Source organism: Eptatretus burgeri, chromosome 1, assembly GCF_056783735.1.
Source record: "Eptatretus burgeri isolate ZD-2024b chromosome 1, Ebu_testis_v1, whole genome shotgun sequence".
Classification (NCBI taxonomy): Eukaryota; Metazoa; Chordata; class Myxini; order Myxiniformes; family Myxinidae; genus Eptatretus; species Eptatretus burgeri.
The window spans coordinates 73,233,710-73,258,908 of NC_140961.1; the positions used below are offsets into that span (position 1 = coordinate 73,233,710).

At 43.1% G+C, this 25,199-nt stretch overlaps 1 protein-coding gene across 6 annotated transcripts in view; it reads right to left on the reverse strand.

The window, feature by feature from the left end:
• LOC147034741 (TBC1 domain family member 14-like) overlaps positions 1-25,199 on the reverse strand; it is a 115,912-nt gene that overhangs the window by 49,136 nt on the left and 41,577 nt on the right. For 4 of the 6 annotated variants that reach the window (XM_085888152.1, XM_085888126.1, XM_085888133.1 and 1 more), the window contains one exon: positions 1,476-1,621. In XM_085888152.1, coding sequence (XP_085744278.1) covers positions 1,476-1,621 — 146 coding nt within the window. Of the gene's footprint in view, positions 1-1,475; positions 1,622-12,231; positions 12,306-22,617; positions 22,873-25,199 lie in introns of those variants that run through there. The other 2 variants (XM_085888158.1, XM_085888168.1) reach the window with 2 other exon arrangements.

Genomic DNA, 25,199 nt, shown 5'->3' on the forward strand with positions numbered 1-25,199 from the left:
AGGTGACCACGTGTGACTTCTTTAAGGTCACACTGAGGTGAACAGAGCTGCTATCCACCAGGAGCGACTCCTTGAGGAATATCTGCCTACAAGAGATTCCGATGAGAATCGTTCTACAGAGTAACCATGAAAAATATGCGTTTGCCTCATAACGTCACCAAACGACGTCATAATGTCTCAAGCTTGACATATCTAGAAAGCACTCTTCAAGGTGTTCAATTTGAGGTACTACACAATATGGTTCCTAAAACTTGAAAATTTGACCTTGGGGTCAAATATGTTTGACCTCAGGCGCTAACCATGAAGGTCAAGGCCAATGCCACCAAAATTAATCACCTGAGCGACAGACCATGAACTAAATTCACATGAAGTTTGAAGACGATCCGATCAAAATTACTCAAAAAATAAGGGTTTCGTCGACTCCCCTGATTTGCGACAAAGTGACCTTGACCTTTGACCTTGACCTTCAAAGTTTTATGCGCTGAAAGGGACCTCTATAGGCCTCTGATATGCGAAGTTACAAAAATTTCCAATGATAACTGTGCTCTGCAGAATTTTTTATACGTGATTACAGACAAACAAAAATAAAAAAAATTAAAAAAAAAAACAAAATAACATACAAGCCGACTAACATATCTTGCAAAAACTTCGTTTTGGCAAGATAACAATAGGTTTCCAGCTCGTCACTACCTCTATTATGTGGTTAAATTTCATGAAAATTGGAGTAAAAATGTGATCTGTAGGAGATTAACAGACAGAGACAGACAGACAGACAAACAGAATAACAGAACAGACCAGACCAGCCAATATATTTGCAAGTCTTCAATTTTGCAAGTAACAAACAAACACAGACAGACAGAGGTGAAGACAACCTCTGTCCACCTTCGGCAGATGTAACAACAGTGAGAAAAGGACACCCAGAAGAGAAGAGAAATTATGTGTCAGGCCTAAGGCAAATGAGAACACTGCCCAGCTGAGGCAGACACAAACACAATCTCAAATTTGATAAGACAGGATCAAGCAAGTGCAGAAAAGGCATGGGAATGATTTAATAACATGATTCACAACATAAGGAACAAACAACAGAGGGACAGGACATATCCGGTCCAAAATTCTTCACTTCATTAGTGACCTACATGAAAAAGCGCATCCACATGCAGAATCCAGAACTGAAATTTTAGAAAAGTAATCCAGGCCTCATGGTGGAGCTTGTACATTATTATTTCAATCATCACATGCAGGACAACGACATCTGAAGACAAGGGACAATTCAGCATGATTCACGGATATGAACCTGAGACCGAGAGCATTATGACCTGTGCACTCAGATAGGAACACGAATGAGGTCAAATGAAATTGCACTTTTACAAATGCAAAAATACATTTCAAATGTACACTTAAACCATTTCCATTTCTACTATTTGTCAAATCAATTTCATTTAACATTTGCAGTTTTTAAGAAGAACAAGACTCACGGGGGCCTATTCTCCAAGATGAGAGCAGTGGTAGATAAGGGTTCAAAGGACAAAGGTTTCCTCGGTGCTGTCCATTGCTGCTGCTTTTTCAGTTGAAGCTGTGAACCGTTGCTTTGTAAAGTCCGACCCGTGCGCTCCTCATATTCCTGGAGATGTAAAAAAGCAGAATGGCGAAATTTACTTTGGAAATTATCATGTGAAATAGTGACCACAATTTGTTTTGTAGTTATCCTTTTCAGCTAAATCATACACATTCAGGGACAAAATTGTCGACAACATTCCTCTCAACGACTCACATTCATCTGTTATCTCAACAACCTCGAAAAGCATTTTACTACTCAACATTTCAACGAGTAACACCGAAATTAACCTTTATAACCTTTATCGAGAGCGAAACCTCTCGATCCACATCTGCTCAAGAACCACAAGGTGGGGTCAAAATATTGATATGCTTGTGAGGGGGGGGGGTTGGACATTGCTTCAGAACAGATAGAAATGTATAGAGTAGCATGGTCTGTGCACGAGAGGCTAGCCCATCTCGATGCGATTAAATAGGGAGACACTAGTTTAAGAATTGTCTTGTTTCAAAGTGCACCATACAGGGGATGGTGTGTGGCAATAATTAATTGTAAATTTAAGCAAAGGAAATTGTACGTATAACCCCTTTTTAATACCCCATCGGGTGGAATCGGGTGGCTTGGGGCTCTGCCAGGCAAGAGAGGGAGAGGGAGAGGGGGAGAGAGGGAGAGAGGGAGAGAGAGAGAGAGGGAGAGAGGGAGAGAGAGAGAGAGAGAGAGAGGGAGAGAGAGAGAGGGGGAGGGAAGGAAAGAGAGAGAGAGAGAGAGAGAGAGAGAGAGAGAGAGAGAGAGAGAGAGAGAGAGAGAGAGAGAGAGCGCGCAGAAGTATGGGCACTCCAAGGAGCAGAGCGAGGCCAGAGAGCGAGGGAGGAGCCAAAATTGCGCAGGTGTAGTGCGTCAGAAGATCGTGGTCTGAGGGAACTTGGGAGAAAGAAAGTTGAGGAGAGCTTACTGTGACGAGAGCCTGTTAGAGGAGAGTGTCTCTGTGGAGGACCCTAGTCTCAGGAGAAAAGGAGAGCCGTGAGTTCCAAGGAGAGCTGGTGAAGGAGATAGTCCTGCCTACCTGCCTCTGCCTGTTTTGTCATGCCTGCAGCCTGCTCGTTGTGCCTGGATCCTGGTGTGTGTACTCATCGCTTGTTCGTCCACCAGCAGCTCAACTAACCCGGTGTTTGTTCTTTTCTCCCTTCTGTGATTAAATCTGGTGTGTGGTGCCATAGGTTTTATTCTCATTGTCTATTGATACAAATATTTATTATCGGTTCAGTGTTTCCACTTTCTTCTCCAACTCTAGCTGCCATTGTTTCCTCTGGCACAATCACCATCCCTGGTTATCTGGTTTGGTTTTGGGAATATACCCATTGGTTTTAACAGAGCTAAGGTTTTTGTGTCTCTCCACACAACTGCGCACACATAGTCCGCAATAATTTGGAACATCTCCACAGGAAGTAAAACCATTCATTACATCGCGGGATTGTGATCTCCCGCCGCAATGAGCTCAACGTCAGTTGAGCCGTTGACACGACAGTGATGTCAGAAGTGGGAAGTGGGAAGTGGGAGTCAAGGATCTGAAACCTGACAACATTGCCAGGAGCACGGATTTTTGAACTCACCGGACAAACCTGCTACATTGGTGTCGGAGCGGGTTTCAAAATTTATAGTTAATTGGTGTTGACAGTAGAGAGAGCGCACGGGGAGTTGAGCAATTGTGCTGAAAATTTAAAAACATAATTTTTTTTTTTTGAGGTATTAAGTGCGCGTGGAAAGAAAGCCGCTGCACATAATGGCAAATGTGCAATAAAGATATCGCGGCATGAGAAAGCAGCAAGAAGGAAGGAAGTGATCTGGGGTTGGAGGCCACCGAGAAGGTTAGGGTAAGAACCTCCCACATTCCTGAGCCATCGAGCCAGGAAGTTGGTGCGATGGCCATCCGGGCCATGTTAGAAAAATTCATGGAACACATAAGGGGAGATACGAATTAAAATAGTGAATGAATGGAGGGTCAAATGGATAAAATGGATGAAGATGTGAAAGAAAATTTAAGACGATTTGAAAAATGGAAACAGAAATAATATGAAGGAAATAAGGAATGAATTGGGAGCACAGATTGATGGTGTGGAGAGGGAAATGGAGGGACAATTGGTGAGGAGCAATGGCCTGGTATTTGAATAAAGAATTGTATTTTGTTTGAGTGTTTGTGATTATTAGTGTGTACGCAGGTCATAACAGGGTAAGTACCCAATACCGTGTATTGTAGCTGGTGGAAAGTTGAATGGCAGCGGGGAGGGAATGACATTTGGGGTGTGGTGGATGAGGAAGGTGTGTGTGTGTGTGTGTGTGTGTGTGTGTGTGTGTGTGTGTGTGTGTGTGTGTGTGTGTGTGTGTGTGTGTGTGTGTGTGTGTGTGTGTGTGTGTGTGTGTCCACAGGCATGGATGAGGCTCTGGAGGAGAGGTGACTGCGGACTCTTCTGAGGAAACTCGGCCCTGACAGCCGGTGTGTCTGGAATTGGGGGCCCGTCGGAGGAGGGTCTGTGTGGGCGACCATTGGGGAAGAGACCTTGGTGACTCAGGTAGAGGCCAAGAGCGCCAGAGGTCAGGAGGAGCCTGTGATATGGATACCCTTCCTGGTGGAACTGTTTGGCTGCACGGGTCCGAGAATTTGAAGGGGGCAAAGAAGTCGTGAAGACTGTGTTTGGACTGCGGGCACTCCAGCCTGAAGTGTCCCCATCATCATGTTTTGGACCTCCCCGCTGCCAAGATGAGGGCCACACCTGCAGTGTGTTAAAGACGAAGCCATGGCCTTGCAAGGAATGTGATTGTTGCTGTATAATAATGTGGGAATATACCCCTGGGTCCCATGCGACTTGATATGTGCTGTGAAGGAGAGGTAGCCCATGAAATTAGGGAGTTTCGAAATTGGGTATTTCGGCTCAGTTAACAGCTGGAGCAGATGACATCCACTGTTGGACGTGGTCAAGTCGTGGGGTTATTGGTTAAGGTAAATTGTGGATAAGGTAGGCCTGTTTGTTGTGTTTTTGGAGCCATTCTCTCCCCACCCCAGGACATTGGAGCGAGGAAACAAGAGGGAAGACCACTACTGTACACAAAACTGTACATTTTAAAATTTTGTTTGCAATAAATGGGGAAGTACAATAAAAGAGGTGAGGTAAGTTTGCTGCGGCTCACTTCCCACAGCCTCTCCCGATACATTTTGTTGAGGTTAATTAGGTGTGAGTAAGTATGAAGACTGGAGCTGTTGCCTCGACACTGAACCTTGCAGGAGCTCTGGTTCCAGGGGGAGGGGGAGTGTTACATTTGTGGGGTGGGGAGGGGGGAGGGGTTAGACATTACTTTAGAACAGATAGAAATGGAAAGAGTAGCATTGTCCGTGTACGAGGAGCTTGTCCATGTCAATGTGATTCAGTCGGGAAATGTTAGCTTAAAGATTGTCTTGTTTCAATGTGCATCATGCAGGGGATCGTGCATGGTAATAATTAAGTAGGGATTAAGGGTAAGGAAATTGTACGTATAACCCCTTTGTAATGTTCTATGAGGTGGAATCGGGTGGCTTGGGAGCAAGAGAGAAAGGGGGTGAGCCAAAATCACATGGGCACGGTGCGTCTGAAGATCGTGGTCCGAGGGGAGCCTGGGAGAAAGAAAGCTGAGGATTGCCAACAGTGACGAGAGCCTGTTCAAGGAGAATATCTCTGAAGAGGATCCTAATCTAAGGAGAAAAGGAGTTACGAGTTCTGAGGAGAGCTGGTGAAGGATATCATCCTGCCTGCCTGCCTCTTTTGTCAAGCCTGCACCCTGTTTATCATCCCTGGATCCTGCAGCGAGTCCTCATCACCTGTTTGTCTCCCCATTGTCTCATCGCTGCTCGACCACCAGCAGATGAAGCCACCTGGTTTTTTTTTAACCTTTTCCCAGTCTGTAATTAAATTCAGTGTGTGGCTCGGTGCCATAGGTTTTATTCTGTAATGTATTATCCCATAATGCCCCAAAAGTTAGCAATGAAAGGATCATTTGTATGGAGAAAACCATCACCCTACAAGCCTCTTGTTTTCCTTCTTCATCCCACTTCCTTGTTGAGTCCGCTCCCCCATGCCACAGACATCATGGCCACAGTTTTCTGGTGTGTGGTGCCTTGCCCTTTAATATTGCCTCCTTTTGTTTGTTAATTCCTCACCAAGTATGTGGTGACTGGAGGAGGTGAGGGTGCAGAGCAGTCAGCACACGGCAGGCATCATTATGACCGGCACCGCTGGCTAAGAGGGTCATGTGGCCAGGAGCACGGCAAATTGGAGGGTGCTTATAATGCGTCATGTGAAGCTTTTTTAAAAGGGTGTTCTGCAACTGCGTTCGGGCAGTTAGAGTCTGCAGTCGCAATGGGAGACGCGTGAAAGGGTCATTTGACATGGTTGGAGTGGAGAGGATCTGTAATAAAAGGGGCATGCAGTCAACATGAGAGTTGGAGTTGAGCCACAAGTATAAGGCAGTACAAGTCAGTACAAGCCAGTGCCCTGACCAGAATGCCACACTATACCTCCTGGCCCCTATCCAAAGGAAAGGCCGCATCCCTCCCATCCATCTCACTCTCCGTTCTGTCCTGTGTACTTTCTGTACGAGTCTAGTGTGACAACATTATCCAACAGTTAGGTGTTGAGTATCTGTGTCTAGCTAAGCAGGTTACAATCGCCTTAATGTCTGTCCCTACCACATAAATAATTTATTGCCTCCTGTGTCCCTTTTTGTTCCCTTGTTAATAAATTCCGTGTTTTTTTTTTTTTTGAGTCCCCCGGACTCTGTGTAGAATTGATTGATGAATTTTGTGTGGACAGTGGCGTGAAAACGGGAAAGCAGGGGGGGGCCGAAAAACACCTCAATGGATAGGTTATGAGCTGGAGTTGTGCACCTTGACACTGGTTTTTTGACAGACATGAAGATGCGAGGAAAAAACGCTATTTTTAATCGCGCTAATATATTATATTGCGAGACGCCAACCACGATGACGCTGCTAAACATCTACTCGCCTAGCGGCAGCACCTACCGCTGTGTATCTATTCATGGCTCACCTGGTGGTCCACATCAGTACCCCACTGGTACCCCACTGAATCAGTCCACATAAGGCAAGACTGGTTTCGTTAGAATGTATATAGCCCTTTCATGCATGGCGAATCTAAGATTCATTCATCCTACATTCATCCATATCTAAGATGGATGAAGTTGTGATCGTCCTTATAGACGAGGGCTACGCGACCAATAAATAGCCTACGGTTAGTTTCATTGTCTAATAAGTATCGAGCTCTGTCCATTGTGCCTTCATGTCTTGGAATTCTGCACAGCGTGTGGAATGCTTTTTTTCTTTTTTCTTTCCTTTTTTTTAACAGTCAATGCTCGTGAAAGACTTTGACCACAGAACGGATTAGGCTGAAACAAAACAAAAGGACATCAGAAAGAGGGTGGAAACATCAACAGTAGGGTTGAGGAGCAACAAAGATGGAGATTTGGACAAATGAGGGACGTGGCGAAGAATGAGGGGTGGGGAGGATGCATGGGGTAGACAATATGGATACGGAAGCAAACTCTCATGAAGGAAAAACTGGAAATTTGGAAGTTGAGCTTGAGGATGGGGGAGGGTTAACAAGGGGAGAAAAAGATCATGGTATTGGATGGGGTATGATCAGAGATGGTGGTGAACAGTGGTCTTGAAGATATGGAGGGAAGACTGAGATGGAAAAGAATGTAGTTGATTCCATCAGTAGGAAAAAAAAATAAAAGAGGAATGAATGAGTGGGGGTAGGCAGAGATTCAGGATTTTGGGAGTTTCACCAGAAAGGGGTTTGGTGCTGGACTGTGTCTACTCCAAAGAAACCTTGGGGGGGGGGGGGAAGGGGAGGGTGGCAGATCACGGAAAGAGCAGAGGATGCAAGACCAGAAAGGAGGTGGTACAAGACAGAGAGACCACTGACCTGAATGCGATGGAAAAGTGATAGACCCATTAAATCAGCTTCATCACGGGAGATTCCAATGATCTTGAAGGCCTTGCTTTCCATGGCATCAAGCTGATCAAATCCAGAAGGGGAGCAGTAATCCATCAATTTTCAGATAGGAGTTCAGATGTGCCAAGGAAGAACTTTGTATGATGGAAGATGCCCAGTTGGAAAACCCAGCTTTGGAGGCCAATTTTGAAATGTGGTTTTTGCCTTGAAAAAGAGCATGGTTGATAGTGAGATGCATGAGTTTGCATGACGCAGGATCTCTCCTTCTAATCCCTGGATCAACCATTCCTGCTCTGTGGCCATTCGTGTAAGGGGTATTTGGCATATTGTACCTGGAAAAAGTTTAATTCCTCTGACTCGCATTCCGCCTTCAATGAAATAATTGCAAATACATTTTTCGTGAAGCAAAGCATTTCTTTATTGAAAGGAAGTGTGACCACCTCCCTTCTTTTCTTACTAATGGGTCTCCCTGGTCTTTAGCCAAATGTATCTCAAACAACTTCTGCCGCTCTTCCTTTCCTTCACTCTTCCTTTCCGATGATACTATAACTGTCTGACTGACGAGGCAACTCTTTTCGGTGTTCTTTTCTCCTTCAGTTCCACATTGGTCAACTCCAACATACCAACACCCCCTGATGTACCCCTTACTAATCCTATGCCTCACCATATAATCTTTTTTTCATAATCAAAATAGTACTTCTTTCTCTCGACACAAGCAAGACATATGAACTAGATGGTATTTCTCCTCACCTTGAAGGAGTACGCTTCAGAACTTGTTCCTATGCTTCCTCATCTATTTCCCTTCTGTTTAAAAACCATAACGTTTCCTCTTTCCTGGAAACATGCATGAGCACAGTCTATTCTGAAGAAAGGTGATCTTTCATTCAAACCCTTCAAACTACCATCCAATTGCTGTGACTTCTACAATTTCCAAAGTCTTTGAATATCTTCTCAATTCCCCCATCTACTTTCTCAACAATCCTCTTGAAGAAGTCCTTTCATTCAAACTTTTGGGCCTCATTATCTGCAATGATCTTTCCTGGGAAAGCCACATATCTAAGCTGGCCTCCAAAGCCAGTCACGGATTGGGCATCCTCCGTCGTGCAAAGTCCTTCCTTGGCACACCTGAGCTCCTGACCATGTTCAAAGCTTTCATCCGCAGCCTGATGGAGTACTGCTGTCCCCTCTGGGCTGGTGCTCCTGCCCCTCACCTTTCTCGACTTCACACTGTGGAAACCAAGGCATTTATGATCATTGGTATCTCTGCCATGAAGCAGTCTTTGGGTCTCTCGCTCTCTGACCGCAAGCACGTATGTGGTCTTTATGTCTTCCACCGTTTCCTCTCCGGCCTTGCATCCCCCCACTTTGTCTATGTGTCCCCCCCCCCCATAATTTCGCAGGGTGCTCAATGTGCACCAGCAACCCCCTTCTGGTTAAACTAACAACATCAAGAATCACTGCTCACCTTCATTCTTTCATTCCTCTTTTTTCCAACCTTTGGAACAAACTCCAATACTCTTCAATCCCACTCTTCCTTCCAGGTCTTCAAAACAGCTGTTCACCACCATCTTAGATCTTCCCCCATCCAAAACCATGATCTTTTCCACCCCCATTAATCCATCCCAAACCCACCTTCTTCATATTCTCTGCTTTCCTTTTGTTTGTTTTTGTATACATTGTCGAAGCTTGTATGAGAGCTTCCTTTCTGAAAGTCCCTGTCGCGTCCATCGTTTACTCCGTGTACTGCGCCCCATCCTTCTCTCCCTTCTACAGATCTAAGTGTCTATTTCCCACTGTTTTGTGCTTCCCTCTCCCATCCCTCTTGTCTCCTGCTCCCCTTGTTCTGTGTGTTAGCTCTTACACGAGCCTCGACATCGTATATTTTATATATATATATATATATATATATATATATATATATATTTATATATATATATATATATATATATATATATTTTTTTATTCTCATTTCCTCAAGCATCTTGAATCTCAGTCTCTCTGACCATCAAGCAAGGCTTTCGCAAGGCGAGATCTACCGATGGTATCCTTTCCTATATCACAAATGTCTGGTCTTCTTCTCTGTGAGACTTTGGGGAATCCTTTGTTGTTGCTCTTGATATCTCAAAAGCTTTTGACAGTGTGTGCAATCAGAATTTGATCTCTAAGCTCCCCTCTTTTGGCTTTCCTCCTTCACTCTGCTCTCTCATATCTAGCCTTCTCTCTGGCCATTCTATCTCCGTAATTATTGAAGGCTCAACCTCTTCATCCCTTCCTCCAAACAGCAGTGTCCCTTAGGGATTTGTCCCGTCTCCTACTCTCCCTTCTTTTTTAAAATGATGTTCTTTCTTCTTCAAATAACCAAATGCATTCATATGCTGATGACTCAACATTACATTCCTCGACGTTAGTCACATCTGCTCTTGCTCGATTGAAATCTCTTTCATCATGATTACCTCGATAATTCGAACTTGGACATGATTTCCAATTTGGGCAAATGTAATCAAGTCAAGTGTAATAGTGTACGTCTAAAACTTAGTTCACTCCCATTTATCTTTTGAAACCTCTTCTCAAATTTCCCATCTCTTTTGAAGGCTCAACAATTTTACCATTCAATACAGTAAACATACTTGGTGTTACTGTTACATCAAATCTACCTTGGAAACTTCACATTCTAACAAGCTAAGTCTGTCTCAAAGAAACTGGGAGTCCGGTTCAGATGGTGAACATCATTCTGGTCTGAACAGTTACTCCGATTAAATGAAGAATTCATTCGTCCTTGTATATAGTACTGCTCTCACATCTGGGGAGGTTCCAGCTCGACAAATTTAGTTGACGAGTCGAGTCCAAAGTAATCCGACCTATCAACTCTCCCAATCTGATTTCAAAACAACTTGATTGAATTATGCCACAATGCTGGCTCTCTTTACCTTTTCTATCGATATTACTTCGGTTTCTGCTCCCGAGAACTGGCTGCTTGTATACCTCTGCCTTTCGCTAGAACACAAAACACTCGGCAGTCTACTACATCACATGATTAATGTGTGGCCATTAGCAACTCAAGGGTAGGCCGTGATGTTTGTTTCTTTCCCTTCATCGCTAAGCTCTGGAATTCTTAACTTTCTCATGCTTTTCCTAACAGTTATAACCTTGCCCTTTACAAAAGGCAGGTTTTCCAGTTACTCAAAAACTCTTAGATTATTTTTCCTTCTCTTCACTTCAAAGTCCAAAACAAGGATTAATTGATTTGGTTTTGGTGAAGATCCAGATCCAGAGACTAGAATTAATTTTTTTTTTAAAGTGATTCTTCACCATTGAGAGATGGGCCTAAAACAATATATGGCAGGATGTTCCAAAAAGTTGTAGACGGATTATGACAAAACTTGGTGGAAGAGTTGGAAAGGTGACAAGAAGCAGATTATATTTTGGTCAAGGTCGTGATGCAGATTCTGCCTATTAGTGCGATACAAAACGTAAACTGGTCAGCCTGGCAGAGGTATGCGCTCGACCGAGTGCCGTTCTAGTTCTCTCCACGGGATGGCAGGAGTGCTGTTCTGTTTGCAAATTATGTGGTAAATCAAAGGGTGCTTTATCGCTTATTTGAAGGCATTAGTTACAATTGCAGCACCGGATTGCTCAGATTAAAAAGACCCCAGTTGCCAACTGGAGAGGAAATTTAACAAAATGAGAATAAATCCAAGTTCGCAGTTACAAATGTGGAAAAAGAGAAAGTCATTCACCTGTATATTAAAAAACTGATTGCCGAGAAAAAACTACAACAGATTACCAGTGGTACACGGACACAGACACACACACCCCTGCAGTTACAATGTAGCAATGAATGCATAATGGTTCATTTATACAAGTACTTATTAAACTGAAGCATACCAACTCAAGATAAACATAGAAATCTTTGAAAGTAGAAATAAAATAAAAAAACTGATGCACATTACAAAAACTTAGGAAAAACGATTGATTATACAAACCTGTATTGGAATTATTAATGAAATGCCAGTGTAAAGGTGCTTTCACACGATAAGCTCAAAGAAAACACGAACGGAGTAAAAACAAACGGTCAAAAGTAAAAGGTCTTGGAGTGTGTGGCGTGGTGAAAAGCCATGCAATGAGGTCGTTTTAAAGGCAGTCATAGCCTGCATGCCATTCTTAGTTGGAAGGAAAGCTCAGTAAAGATGCACGGATGCAAGTTTAAAAAAAAACAAAAAAAATTGAAATGCATTCAGCGGCACAGCAAATGGTATTCTGCAACAGCCAGGATTACATATGGCTTAAGAGCTTGGAAATATCATCTCAGGGGTGTTAGATGGAATTCAGCAGCCAGTTGTGCTTAGCACACTCCAGAAAAAAAAAATGAAAAAATAATCCTGCAGGCTGCTGGTAGCATCACCACAGAGATGCTGAGAGGATAACACTGATACTGAGTTAAACCCAAGGCTGCCCCTATCCCAAATAGGAACCATTTTCAAATACTATCCCTTTATCGTAACTGATAAAAGTTTTTGCAACACAATTCAGACATTTACGGCAATTCACCACATGAATTTGCATCAAGTGTGCAAAGCACACACTTCAAGCCCAGGTGTAATTAATTGCATGAATTTCAGCATCTGTGCAGCACAGCTCAGCAAACCGCAGTGGAAAATTAACTATTCCACCTCGACGTGCCTTAAATCCACAACACGTTAAAACTGGTGTCACCGACTCCAGTGGGGAGCACGCACCCAGCCAACGTGAGTCTCCTGAAAGAGGCGGGGAGAAAAATGAGAAAGCAGGATAAATGCACAAAAAAGCTAGAGGCAGAAAGGGTAAATGTGTGGAGGAAAAGATATCAACACATGACAAAGGGCATAAGCAAAGAAGCAATATTAAAGGAGGATAGCCTAAAAGGTATGCACACTAGTCTCTGAGCTGTCTAGCCTGGGTGTGAAGCTCGGACTAGCTGTAAACTGTCATTCTGGTGTTTCGCAGGCACAGTGAGGGCATTCAGTGAGTGTGCCTTTCTTCAGATAGACGTTAAACTGGGAGTCCCGTCTGCTGGCATTTGTTGGTGGGCATTAAAGATCCCATGGTGTCCTTCGCGAAGAGTAGGCAAGCCAACATCGGCACCATGAACAAATTACAAATTCCTGCTATTATCGACTGCTGGGAAGGCAATGGCAAACTACTCGGCAAAAGCCATGCTAAAAAACGACTTTGGCAGCACCGACACTTTGTAAAGAACAAGGTACATTGATGGCATTGATGGCACTGACAATGATGACAATTAAATAATTTTGTGGAAGAGAAAGAGCATGGAGTAAGTTTACAAACTGACATTTATCAACATCAACAAAAACAACTCCAAAGAAATGTGAAAGCCAGAATTGTCAACTTCAGATTTGGATATTCTGAAAACGCACAAGTTTAATAACCCAGACAAATTGTATGCCGCTCAGACTTCATCACGACAAAAAAAAAAAAAAAAAAAAAAAAAAATCGGCTTTAGATGCAAGACTTCAGCTGAGGAATGGCCTGCCCAACATGTGACACGATATAACATAGATGGTACTTTGGTTCGTCCAGTTTAGGGCACTGATGATGTTGGGTTATGAAACTGAGACATTTTTGTCAATCACATACAGCTCAGAGGAATATTGGGGATGTGTGAAAAAACAGATGAGGGAACACATAGAAGAAGAGGAGGGGAGGAATGGGGAAGGGTGAAAACAGTGAAGAGACATAGTAATTAAATAATGATCTTTCAAACTCATGAATATTTATGAGTTATATTCAAGAGCCCTTTTACGATTGGTTGGATAAGAACAAAATTCGTCATTTTTATGTACTTTGCACCAAAACTATGCACAAACTTGTTTGCTTAAATCAGGTAATACAGCTCTGACTGGTGAAACAGACCAGACGTTGTTGGCATACTTCTGTGAGAACAATTAATGATGTCCGATATCACGATGTGATTCACAAGCATTTCTTCCAAACAAATAACAAACAGTTTATGCAGTGGAAGAGATCAGGATGTACTCGATACATATGGTTAAAATTAACAGGACATCAGGATGTATACCGATCGTGAAAATATTCAGACAAGAGTTGAAACATCCAAATATCTCATCGTAACACAAGGCAACAATTCACATCGAGACAAAGCCAAGCTAGCTGACTAGCAATGAGACTACTCTTTATTACCTCTGCCACTGAGGGTGGACGGAGGTTGTTTTCACCTGTCAGTTTGTTTGTTCGTTTGTAACTTGGCAAAAAATAATAATTGACAAGTATGTTGATTGCTTCCATTTGTTTGGCTGTCCACTCACCTTTAATCGCCACAAAGCTTCACCAAGTGGTGGTGTTGGGAGTCCGACAGAATCCAATTTTTTTTGAGGTCAGAAAGCCAAAAGGTCATCATAGACCAAAGGTGAATATGTTTCTCAAATTTCTAAAACTGTCAATTTTCATCTGATTGACTTGAAATTTGAAACTATTATTTTTGAGGTCAATGTAGGCCAAAGGGTTAACATGGGCCAAATTTCTAAGATTGTCAATTTTCATTCCATTGACTTGAAATTTGGAGAGAATTTGCATATCCGGTCAATGAATTCAACCACTAATTATTTTTAAGGTCAAAAGGTCAACATAGGCCTAATTTCTAAAATTTAGAGATAGGGCCAAAAACAACATATATATATATATATATATATATATATATATATATATATATATATATATATATATATATATATATATATATATATATATACATATATATATATATATATATACATATATATATATATATATATATACATATATATATATATATATATATATATATACATATATATATATATATATATACATATATATATATATATATATATATACATATATATATATATATACATATATATATACATATATATATATATATACATATATATATACATATATATATACATATATATATATATATACATATATATATATATATACATATATATATATATATACATATATATATATATATATATATATATATATATACACATATATATACATATATATATATATATATATATATATATATATATATATATATACATATATATATATATATATATATATATATATATATATATATATACACATATATATACACATATATATATATATATATATATATATATATATATATATATACATATATATACATATATATATATATATATATATATATATATATATATATATATACATATATATATATATATATATATATACATATATATATATATACATATACATATATATATATATATATATATATATACATATATATATATACATACATATATATATATACATATATACATATATATATATATATATATATACATATATATATATACATACATATATATATATATATATATACATATATATATATATATATACATATATATATATATATATATATATATACATATATACATATATATATATATATATATATATATATATACATATTTATATATATATAAATAAATAAAAAATATATATATATGTATATAAATATATATGATATCTCAAAAAGCTTGGACGAGTTAGGACAAAACTAAGTGGATGAGTTGAGTTGGTGACAAGAACAAGCGGATTCGATTTTGGTTCAGATCCAGCCCATCAGTGGGATGCAAAACGTAAACTGTTCAGCCTGGCGGAGGTATGTCATTTCCCAAGTGCTGTTCAATTAACAGATTTGGAAATGGAGAAATTATTTGACATGAAGGGATTTATCACATCTCAAAAATTCAGTTCAATAACACAACTTGATTTGGAAAAGCAACACCAACGCACGCATGCATGCACACACAAAGAAATGTTATGTATGGGTTTGACACAGTGGAGTGGGAGGAGGGGGTGAGAAAGGATAGGTGAGAGACAACCAGCAGTGGAGGCAAGCAGGAAAAAAAAAGTGTGAGATGAATGATAAAAAGCTGCTGCGATGTGCAGAGACAACAAATATTCTTATCTTGTGAAGAGATGGAAGTGGTAGAATAAAAGCTATAAAAACCTAGAAGGGCACTCTTCGACATCACGTCACCAGATATGCCTCTGCCCACATTATTACATCATTAAACATACTTTTTCCAAATTTATTTTAAATCCCTGAACCCAGGTTCAAAAATTTAAATAATTCTGGCTGCCAGACCATGCGTCTGATCAGGTTGAAATTAAAAACATATATATATATATATATATATATATATATATATATATATATATATATATATATATATATATATATATATATATATATTCCTCATGACCACAAGATCATAACTGTGAAGTTTCACGTTTATTGATGAAGCGGTTCAAGAGAAATAATGTTTTAAGATTTTCGTTCAATGCAATATGGCTGCCAGACCATGTGACCCATTAATTATTTGTGAACACCCTGGTATCCCCAGGGTTTGGGGAACATGTGGGTGAAAAAAGTGCCGTACGAGGCAGCGCCTTTCTGGATAAGAGGATTTTTAAAGGTTTATCCTTCAAATAAACCATAGCTGCCAGACCATGTGACCTATGACATCAAAGGTGGAGAATGTTTTGTTCCTGATGGATTGGCAATCATACCTGTAAAGTTTTGCCTTGATCTGTTCAGCCGTTTGAGATTTTTGAAGGCTTTTATGTTAAAAAACAATATGGCTGCCAAAACACGTAACCAATGACGTCATCAACTCCCCCCCTCCCCCACCCCCAAATACAATTTATCCTGAGATGACCCTCAAAAATTTTCGTGCCGATTGGATAAAGCGGTCGACGTATACAATTATGTCGTCAGAACGAAGCCACCTATAATATCAAAAAATTCTCATGGGGAGTACTTGACGTGTGCTGTGCCAAGTTTCATTTTTTATTTGATGGAGCGGTTTCAAAGATACAGAGGTCCAAAGTTTTTTCCTTTTTACCAACATGGCTGCCACACCACGTAATCGGGGACATCATAATTAAATCAGCATTAAACCGTTCTACATAAGTAGTGACACCTATGATGAAACTTTTGTGTCAATCGGTTAAGAGGTTGCAGAGAAAACAGTGAAAACTAGAAGGACTCCTAAGTGTGCAGTCTCCTATCAATTCGAAAAACCTGAACAACAGCCAAAAGGCCACAATCCGACGGCATGGTGGAGAGATTCAATAGAACCATAATTCAACAATTGGCCCTCTTCACCGCCGATTGTCAGGATGACTGGGACGAACATCTCCCGTATCTGTTGATGGCCTACCGCACGAGTCAGCATGGAGCCACCGCCTGTAGCCCCGCGCTGCTCATGTACGGACGGGAGCTGCGAGCCCCCGTCGATTTGCTGTGCGGCCCGACGCCTGAGCGTCCCGACGGACCGCCAGGGAAGAGCTACGCATGTCAGTTGGAGGAAGGCATGGAAAAAGTCCATGCCTTCGCTCGCCGCCAACTCCAACAGGCGGGTGTGAAAATTAAGCGCAGGCACGCCCACCGTAGCCAGGCGAGTGAGTATCCCCCGGGAATGAAGATTTGGTTCTTCAATCCCCGGAGGAGGAAGGGCAGATGCCCGAAACTCACCAAGCCCTGGCAGGGCCCGGGGGTCGTCCTGGCGCAAATTAGTGACGTGGTCATAAAGATCAAGATGGGACCATGGGCCCTTCCCCGTATCGTCCACGCGGACCGCCTGAGACCCTACAAGGGCGACCTTACGCCCTCATGGATAGATCGGACCGAAGTAACCTTAGCCAGGACCACCGCTCCCGTGGAGACGCAAGGCTCGTTGAGCCTTACTCCAAGTACACGGCCCGGCCAGGATGTGGCAAGCATCTCGTTTGGGCATAGGAGCATTAGTTAGCAGGATGGGTTTAGCTCAGTTAGACCAGCCTCATGGGGGCATGAGCCATCTTCATGGGGCCTGTGGAATGAGTTAGTGGGAATTTAGGTTAGATTTAGAAATGTGAAATGGGTTTTGGGAGACACGGACAGACATGGAATGTGTAGTGGGGACATAGCTTAGCTGCGTAGATTAAATGGAACGTGCATGAGAGTAAGGGATGACGGGAAGCACGAGTTAGCTCGGGGAACATAGGTAAAGCGTGAAGTGGATTGAAAAATGAGAAGTGTGTAATAAGTGAATGTGGGACAGCGGGCCCAAGTGTGTGAGTGGAGTGAATGTGGAATGTATGGTGCGAATGAATGAGTGGGGGGAGGAGTGAATCCCACCCAAGTGACCCCAGGGTCAGTGTAATGTTAGTTAGTGGGTTAGTCAAATTTACCAAAAGGAGTTCGTTCTGTTGTTGGTGGTGGAAGAACGCTCAGAACCCATTTGGAAGGGTGCAGGAGTCCATGGACCGGCTGGGAGCGTGGCTGTTCAAAGGTGAGTAGAGTAAGGGCACCCCGGGGACCGGACAGTCGGCCAGAGTAGGCCAAGGGTCCAAGGGACCGGGATAGTGTAGTGGGCATGGGCGACCGTCGGAAACGGGACCCGAAGCGCCCAAATGCCACGTGGGCATCAGAGGAGGGCAATGCCAGGAAGGGCAACCCCCCGCGTTCATAGGGAGCAGGTAGGCTCGGAGACAGCCTCAGGGCACGGGGTGCCGTAGTTTGAGTCTGGCAGGAGGGAAATCCCTGCCAAGTGAGCCACACTGCCCAGCCATGAAATTGTGCAAGGGCACGAGTGAAAATTTGTGGGCAGGGCCCAAATTAATAATGGGCACCAACACAGGCGACGGGAATCATGGTATTTAGAACCGATGGTTTAAAGTGTCAGGCGTTTTGAAAAGCCCCGGGGATAGTTTAAAGTATAATAAATGCTAGGATAGTTAGTAAATGTACTCCTTCGCACCATCCATCCTTTCGCTCTCTGTAGGCCGCTGGACTCACTGTGGAGAAGACTGCTGAATTATGTGGGAGGCTATTCTGAGGCTTTGTTGGGCCTCGAGACAGGACACTCGTCTCTTCCTTATTCCCCTCCAAAAAAAAAGAACTTAGGGGTTGGGAGTAGGCTGACAGGTTGGCTTAGGTTGACAGGATCGGTGAGCCAGACAAAGACGATAAAGGGGGTTAGGGAGACAAAATTATAAGAATAAATTAATAAATAAATAAAAGGGGCTAAATTTTGTTGTTGCAAATTAAGGGAGTGGGTATGGACAAAGACAGGCAAAGGCGATAGGTTGGGGGGAGACCGTAGGTTAGGTCCGAGCCAATTGCCAGAGCGGCCAGCACCACCGCACTCCCTCCACAAACCTCACGGAACGAGACCAAGGCCGGCCAGCTTCGCATGCCGGCCTGTTGTGCTACAGTTGCTGGTCTGCATTGCCTTGCCTTGCCATGCCTCATTTGCCTGCCTTTGCCATAACCCCATGCCTGCTAACCCTTATTTGCATGCACCTCTGTGTTCACCATCACCATGTGCGCCAGGACCATCTCCTTCAGTGTGTGTTGCAAGGACTGCCCTGCAGGCAGCTACACCATCCATCATTCGTTTTTGCATCCAGTCTATCTCCATCCATTTCCATGAGCCATAGACTGCATTGAGCGGCCTGGCCACCTCTTCTTGCAGAAAGGCCACTTCAAAAGGCCTGTGGGACGGTGCATGACCTGCCGTGTTAGGGTGAGTTTCCTCCAGCAACTGGGGGTATGAAAGAAATGGAAAGAAGAAGGTTCACTGCAACAAACATAAGGGGGACCTTTTGAGCAGACCCTGAGGACGACTGACCTTCAGCTGCTGAGCACTCACCCACACAAACTGTTGACATTATTGTGCCTTCTTTCCCACAGATGACAGGTCCTGGGCCATGGTTAGTGTAAATAGTTGAGGTAAAATTGTAAATAAGTTTAACCCACCTGTTGTTTGTGTTAGCGCCGGCAATTCATTTAATTTGTCCAAGTGAGTCTGTTAGTTTGTTACACAGCGCACGAGGTTATTCATTTTTGGGACGTGTATAAAAAAAATGTCACACTCAGGGATCAGTAGTTAAAATGTACTAGGGGAAACCTTACACATGATGGTCACACGCAAATTTGACGACTCGGGACGAGTCTGTAAAAAGGGGAGGGGGTAGTGTTATGAATCTGGAAGCCTTGTGCACACAGACAGACAGCGGTCCCAATTGAACAGTTTTATCGGTACGTGTGTGTTTATAGTTAGGGTCCCCTACCTGTGTCTAATGGGAATTACATGTGTGCGCTGCGGAGATTAGTTTGCAACAAACCTCCTTCACTTCACTCCACACACCGACGCCATTGCCCACGCGTGTCCAGCCACGTACGTGAGCGGAGATTTCCATCGCCTCAGACCGGGACTCCGCCCAGGATGGCAGGGGCGTGCCCCTTGTCCAATCAGGCCACAGAGGGTGGCTTTCCCACGACATGCCGGCCAATGAGGGTTGAGATGGCCACAGAAGGCGGCTTTCCCACGACACGCCGACCAATGAGAGTTGATATGGCCACAGAGGGCGGCTTCCCACGATACGCCAGCCAATGAGGGTTGGGATGGTCACAGAAGGCAGCTTTCCCACGACACGCCGGCCAATGAGAGTTGAGATGGCCACAAAGGGCGGCTTTCCCACGACACGCCGGCCAATGAGGGTTGAGATGGCCACAGAGTTCGACTTTCCCACGACACGCCGGCCAATGAGGGTGGAGGCCGCCTCAGAGGGCGATTTTCTCACCCCGGACATGAAGGAAATAAAAGGAATGCCAGGCTGGGATCGGGGTCGGTCGTCATGGTTGTCACCTGGTTGTCATCTTGGGGTCGTGGTCGTCGTTGTGGTGGTCGTCATTGTGTTGCAGGTTTGAGTCCTGCAGAGCTGGATCATCGTCGCCTCTGGTCTCCTTGGCCTTGGTCGATTGGTGCGTGACCGGTTGGAGAGCGTGGTACCTGGTGCTTGGAGCGGCATCGTGTTGCGGGTTCGAGTCCCGCCAAGCCAGATCGTCGAAAACCACACGAGGTGGACAGGTCCAAGCACAGGCTCTGGTCTCCAGTTCACCTGTCCTCAAGCTGGAAGCCTTCAATAAAGACCATTGGGGTCCATTTCTGTGTGTGTGTCTGTGTGTGGGCCCGTCTTTAAGTCGCAACTGTTCAGTGCTTTTGCTTGTACATTGACTGCATTTCCTCTTCGGCGAATAACTCTGCTCTTGTGTGTTCCCTTCCCCCCATTATAAATAAATCCCCTGTTAAATGTTTCAGCTCGTTTTTGTGTTTCTTTCATTGGTTTCACAATGTTTCTTTTTTCATTGCGTGTTGAGAAGTAGCGAGGGTAAAATTGTGCATTTGGACCGACGGACGTCGGTAACCATCCGCTCGGGTAACGCACGGTTCGAGCACGCTAACGGCTCGTTCCGCTCGAGCTCCGCCGAGGGTGAATTTCCCCGGTAGTTTGGACGTGGGAATTTAGGTAAATTGAAATTGGCAATTGACCCTATCCCACGCGGTCAATCTATTGGCGATCTTTGGTCCGTTAAGGGACCTGTCGGCTCCAGAGTTATCCGGGGTGATGACCTATAAATTTCGGGTGTTCGGTGGAGCAGACTCGACTGCTCCACCTGGCGGTCGTGCTCGTCGCCGAAACTCGGCTCCACAACAATATATCGCTTTTGGCTCTATCTTTCAATGGTGAAGAATCACTTTAAACATTCTAGTCGTCGGATCCGGATCTTCACCAAAATCTAATCAGTTCGTCCTCGTCACACACCCAGCCTGTCCACAACTTTTTGAGATATCCTGCACACAAACAAACAGAGAGATAAACAAAGACAGAAAGGGGTGAAAACATAACATCCTTCACCTTCGGTGGCGAGGTAATTAGCATGGATGGACACATATACGATGGGACAACATGTATGTATGTACGGACAACACAAAAACATAATGCCTCTGGCGATTTTGTCAGTAGAGGCATTATGCCAAAAAAGTGCCATACGAGGCAGCGACAGATTTTGAAGGTTGGAGGGCAGGAAGGAATGTGCCGCATCATTGCAGAGGTTAGAATTAGAAACAAGAAGAAGGTGACAAGCAATGCACACCAATAAATTAACACAGACAAATTACAGCGTACAGTACATAAACAAACCAGTTCACGAACATAGCAGTGACCAAACAAAATGCCGATTCAAAAACAGCATCTCATTGAAAATGAAAGGAAATTTTGAACTTCGGTCAAGGATAGCTGTGCACATCAAATCAAGGGCACACAAAAGGACAAACACAAACACTTTTTGTGTCTTTCAAGTCTCCACTCGGCATAGCGCCCGTTCTCATCCCTCGCTGGGTCCCACCATTGCGCACTCGAACGGATCCCGCACCTATGTATCTCCTATTTTTATCCACCCCTGGCTGCCTTTCATGCATGCAGCTTGTGTAAAGAGTCATGTTTTTGTTGATCTAAAATGTCATTTCACCCGAATCATCTCAGCTTGTGAGGTTAAAAACTAAAATAGTCAATCAATCAATCTAATCAACAACTTCATGACAATGTACAACATAATTAGTCAACGCACAAAATCACAAGGATCAAAATATGCACGATACTGCGACAGCGTCCAACAGTGAATGCACTGACAGAAAAAGAATCTGATATATTTGATCACAATATTCGGGAATTAAATAATGTTGACGATTCACATGCCCGATGATTCAGCATACATGAAGAAATCAGGATGTAGGAGTCCAGGCTTCCCTCGACCACCAGGTTGAAAAAACGATCAAATGTGATAAAAAGAGAAAATGTTCCAAAATAGAAAGGCGAATAATTCTTTTAAAATATTGTAAATTTTTCTTGAGCTCCGTGAAGTCATTGCTCAGTAATCATGCTGATGCGAAGCTACACAGTACCTCCAAGAGCTCAATTTACAACACAACTAGGGTTACATGCCCGATTCAATTACATCATGCCATTCCTCACGTGGGCCGATTCAACCGAGAAAACACGAAACCCGTCATGAAGGAGAGGCGCACACAATGGCAGGTCCATGGAATGCGCAAGCACGTTTGAATCTCCATGAAGAAACAAAGGGCGAGTCTCATTTAGCCTTACCATTAGGCGAGCTCAGCGAGAGGCGCCCGTTGCTAGCCATGGTACTGAAGGGCGCTCGGCCCTGCCATCATGCCGGCGACCGGCCTGCATCTCCTAACCGCTCATCGCCACACCAAGCCACATCCGGCATCTACTGCTGTTCCCGTTTATATCCGTTGCTGGTTCCCACCCAGGATCACACAGGGCGCGGCCTGTCGGCAGACTGCAGGCGACACAACCGGCGAGTGTAAACCGGCTCTTTAACCCTCCTCCCTTCACGTTCGGTATCGTCAACTCTTTTCATTCTTACCCGACTTGTTCCACATGATCTTCATTCTCTTTATTGATAAACTCATTAAAACCACACTTTAAACATTTACATCACAACTGAGACATTTTTTTTTTCCACAGTCGTCTTTAACAAATGTCCTTCACTCATTTTCAACAACCATGGTGGTGGTGTTGTTGTTGTTTTTGTGTTTTTTTTTTTTTGACTATTGCATATGTATTAAACCAAATTATTATTTTCTTGCAACACACTCAATTATAAGTCTCTGATACAGTTAATTGAAGATGCATCCCGTTCATTTAAAATTGAGTTTTCATTTGATCAACTACCAGAGGCGGATCCAAGGGAAGCTGAGAGGAAGGGATGGGAGAGGGGCTTCAGGTTTTTGGAATGCACCCTTCCCTCCCTGTTTTCAAGAAAAATAATTTGTTACCCTCAACACGTGTATTAAATTATTTCAACGTCATGTTTAGAGATCTCCAATCATCACGACACCTGGAGTGCAGGCCGTTATTTTTCAACTCGCGGAAACCTTTCCTTTTCAAAATCCTGCATCGCCTTTTGCAGTAATGAAGTGTAGTAGTGTCATTACCACAAACAGATAAATCCGACGGAGAATGAAGAACTAGTTGAGCAGGTGAAGGCTAGTACTGATCTGAGTCGGCAGACAGGTGAAACAATGCATTCAATCAACAAGACATTGATCGATGTAGGCTAACCACCGTGGGAGGAAAGGAGAAGCTGATGTTTCAGGTATTGAGCCTTAACCCAGATAAATCCCATGAACTGGTCACTGCATTGAAAACCCACATTACAGGAACATCCCCTGGTAAGGCCACCATCACAGACCATAAAATGAGGTGCACTGGAGGTCAGAGTGTGCAAACCACTGTGGCATTCCCTGTGGATAATCCCAAATCAGCACAGGATCTTTTCCGGGATGAGATCCAACAAAGAACATGGGATCTTACAAAGCAGACAGCAATAGAAACCAGGTTGTCCGTTATGCCTCGTTCACACCGACTGCTTTTACAACCAAATCCCACCTTCCTTTCCCTAAACCACGTCTTCAACACAGATGCAAGGACGCATTGAAACCAGATGGCCAACCACAAAAAATGATCATCAACCTACAGTATGCTCTACAGCACCGTACGTAATCAGATTTCCAGTTACACGAACTGAACCGCCGATGTCAACTCACCCGTTCTTCCTGGTTCACGACTGTCACATTTTCCTCAACCCGATATTTACAGCCAGTATCTAAAGGCAAACATTTATAAAATCCAAAATAACAGACAATAAATTCCAAAGTGAATCATAGGTATGCCAGCATAAAACTACCAGCTATCAATACACCACTTAACAAGATCATTTATAGACTTTGTGAGAGTAATCTTGTGTACCTGTTTATCACATGAATGGTATTCTCGGAAAGTGCAGTGCCATTTCTTAATTGGATTTTTTTTTTTAACTTACTCATCGCTATGTTCTTTTTCAATCATAATTACAGCTACACAATCCAAAGCAGGAGTGTGTGTGTGCCAGACAAATGTCAATGACTTCTTATTTCTCTTTATCTCGCATCGGAACTGAATGTTCGCCAAATTGTAAAGAAGTTGTTAAATCATAGAATTTGAAGCGAAGGTTTCTAATGTTCATTTGTTACATTTGTTTCACATTTTAGTTGTTTCTGTGTGATGCCCCTCCTACCCTTCTCGACGACAAGTGTCAGAGCTGTAGTTTTGCCACGGCAACACGTGTTGTACCTCCTTTTTGCCAAGGTTCGCTCTCCCATTTCTATTTCTCCCTCAATGCTCGCATTTGCCACATCCCCCTTCTTCTTTTCACAACCCCACATTTTTTAAGCCTCCAACCACCCCCGCAAACTATACGAGACCCCCCTCTCTCCCTTCTACTACTTAATATTCCATTATCAATCACTTCCTACAAACATGCAACAAATCTCACTGAAAGCATTGCTACTGTATATGGTAAGAGCACACATTGCAGTGCTTGATCTTGAGACAGCTGCTTGTGCCTCCCCCCTTCTTATCTTCTCCTCCGCTCACCCCAACTGCCTGTCTTAACACAATCCCACCTTATTATGCTCAAGTCTTGAACATCTGGTATGTCAACATCTGTATGCTCCGTTGTATCCACTTCGACCTCCCCTGCCAGGTTATTCCATCATTACACAAAATTTGTGCCTTTATGGAAAGTTATTGCCAAATAATGTATCAGACATTTCTCTTCATGGATATACTGTACTTTCCATCACTTGCACAAGTCCATTCTATGCAATGAATGTAGG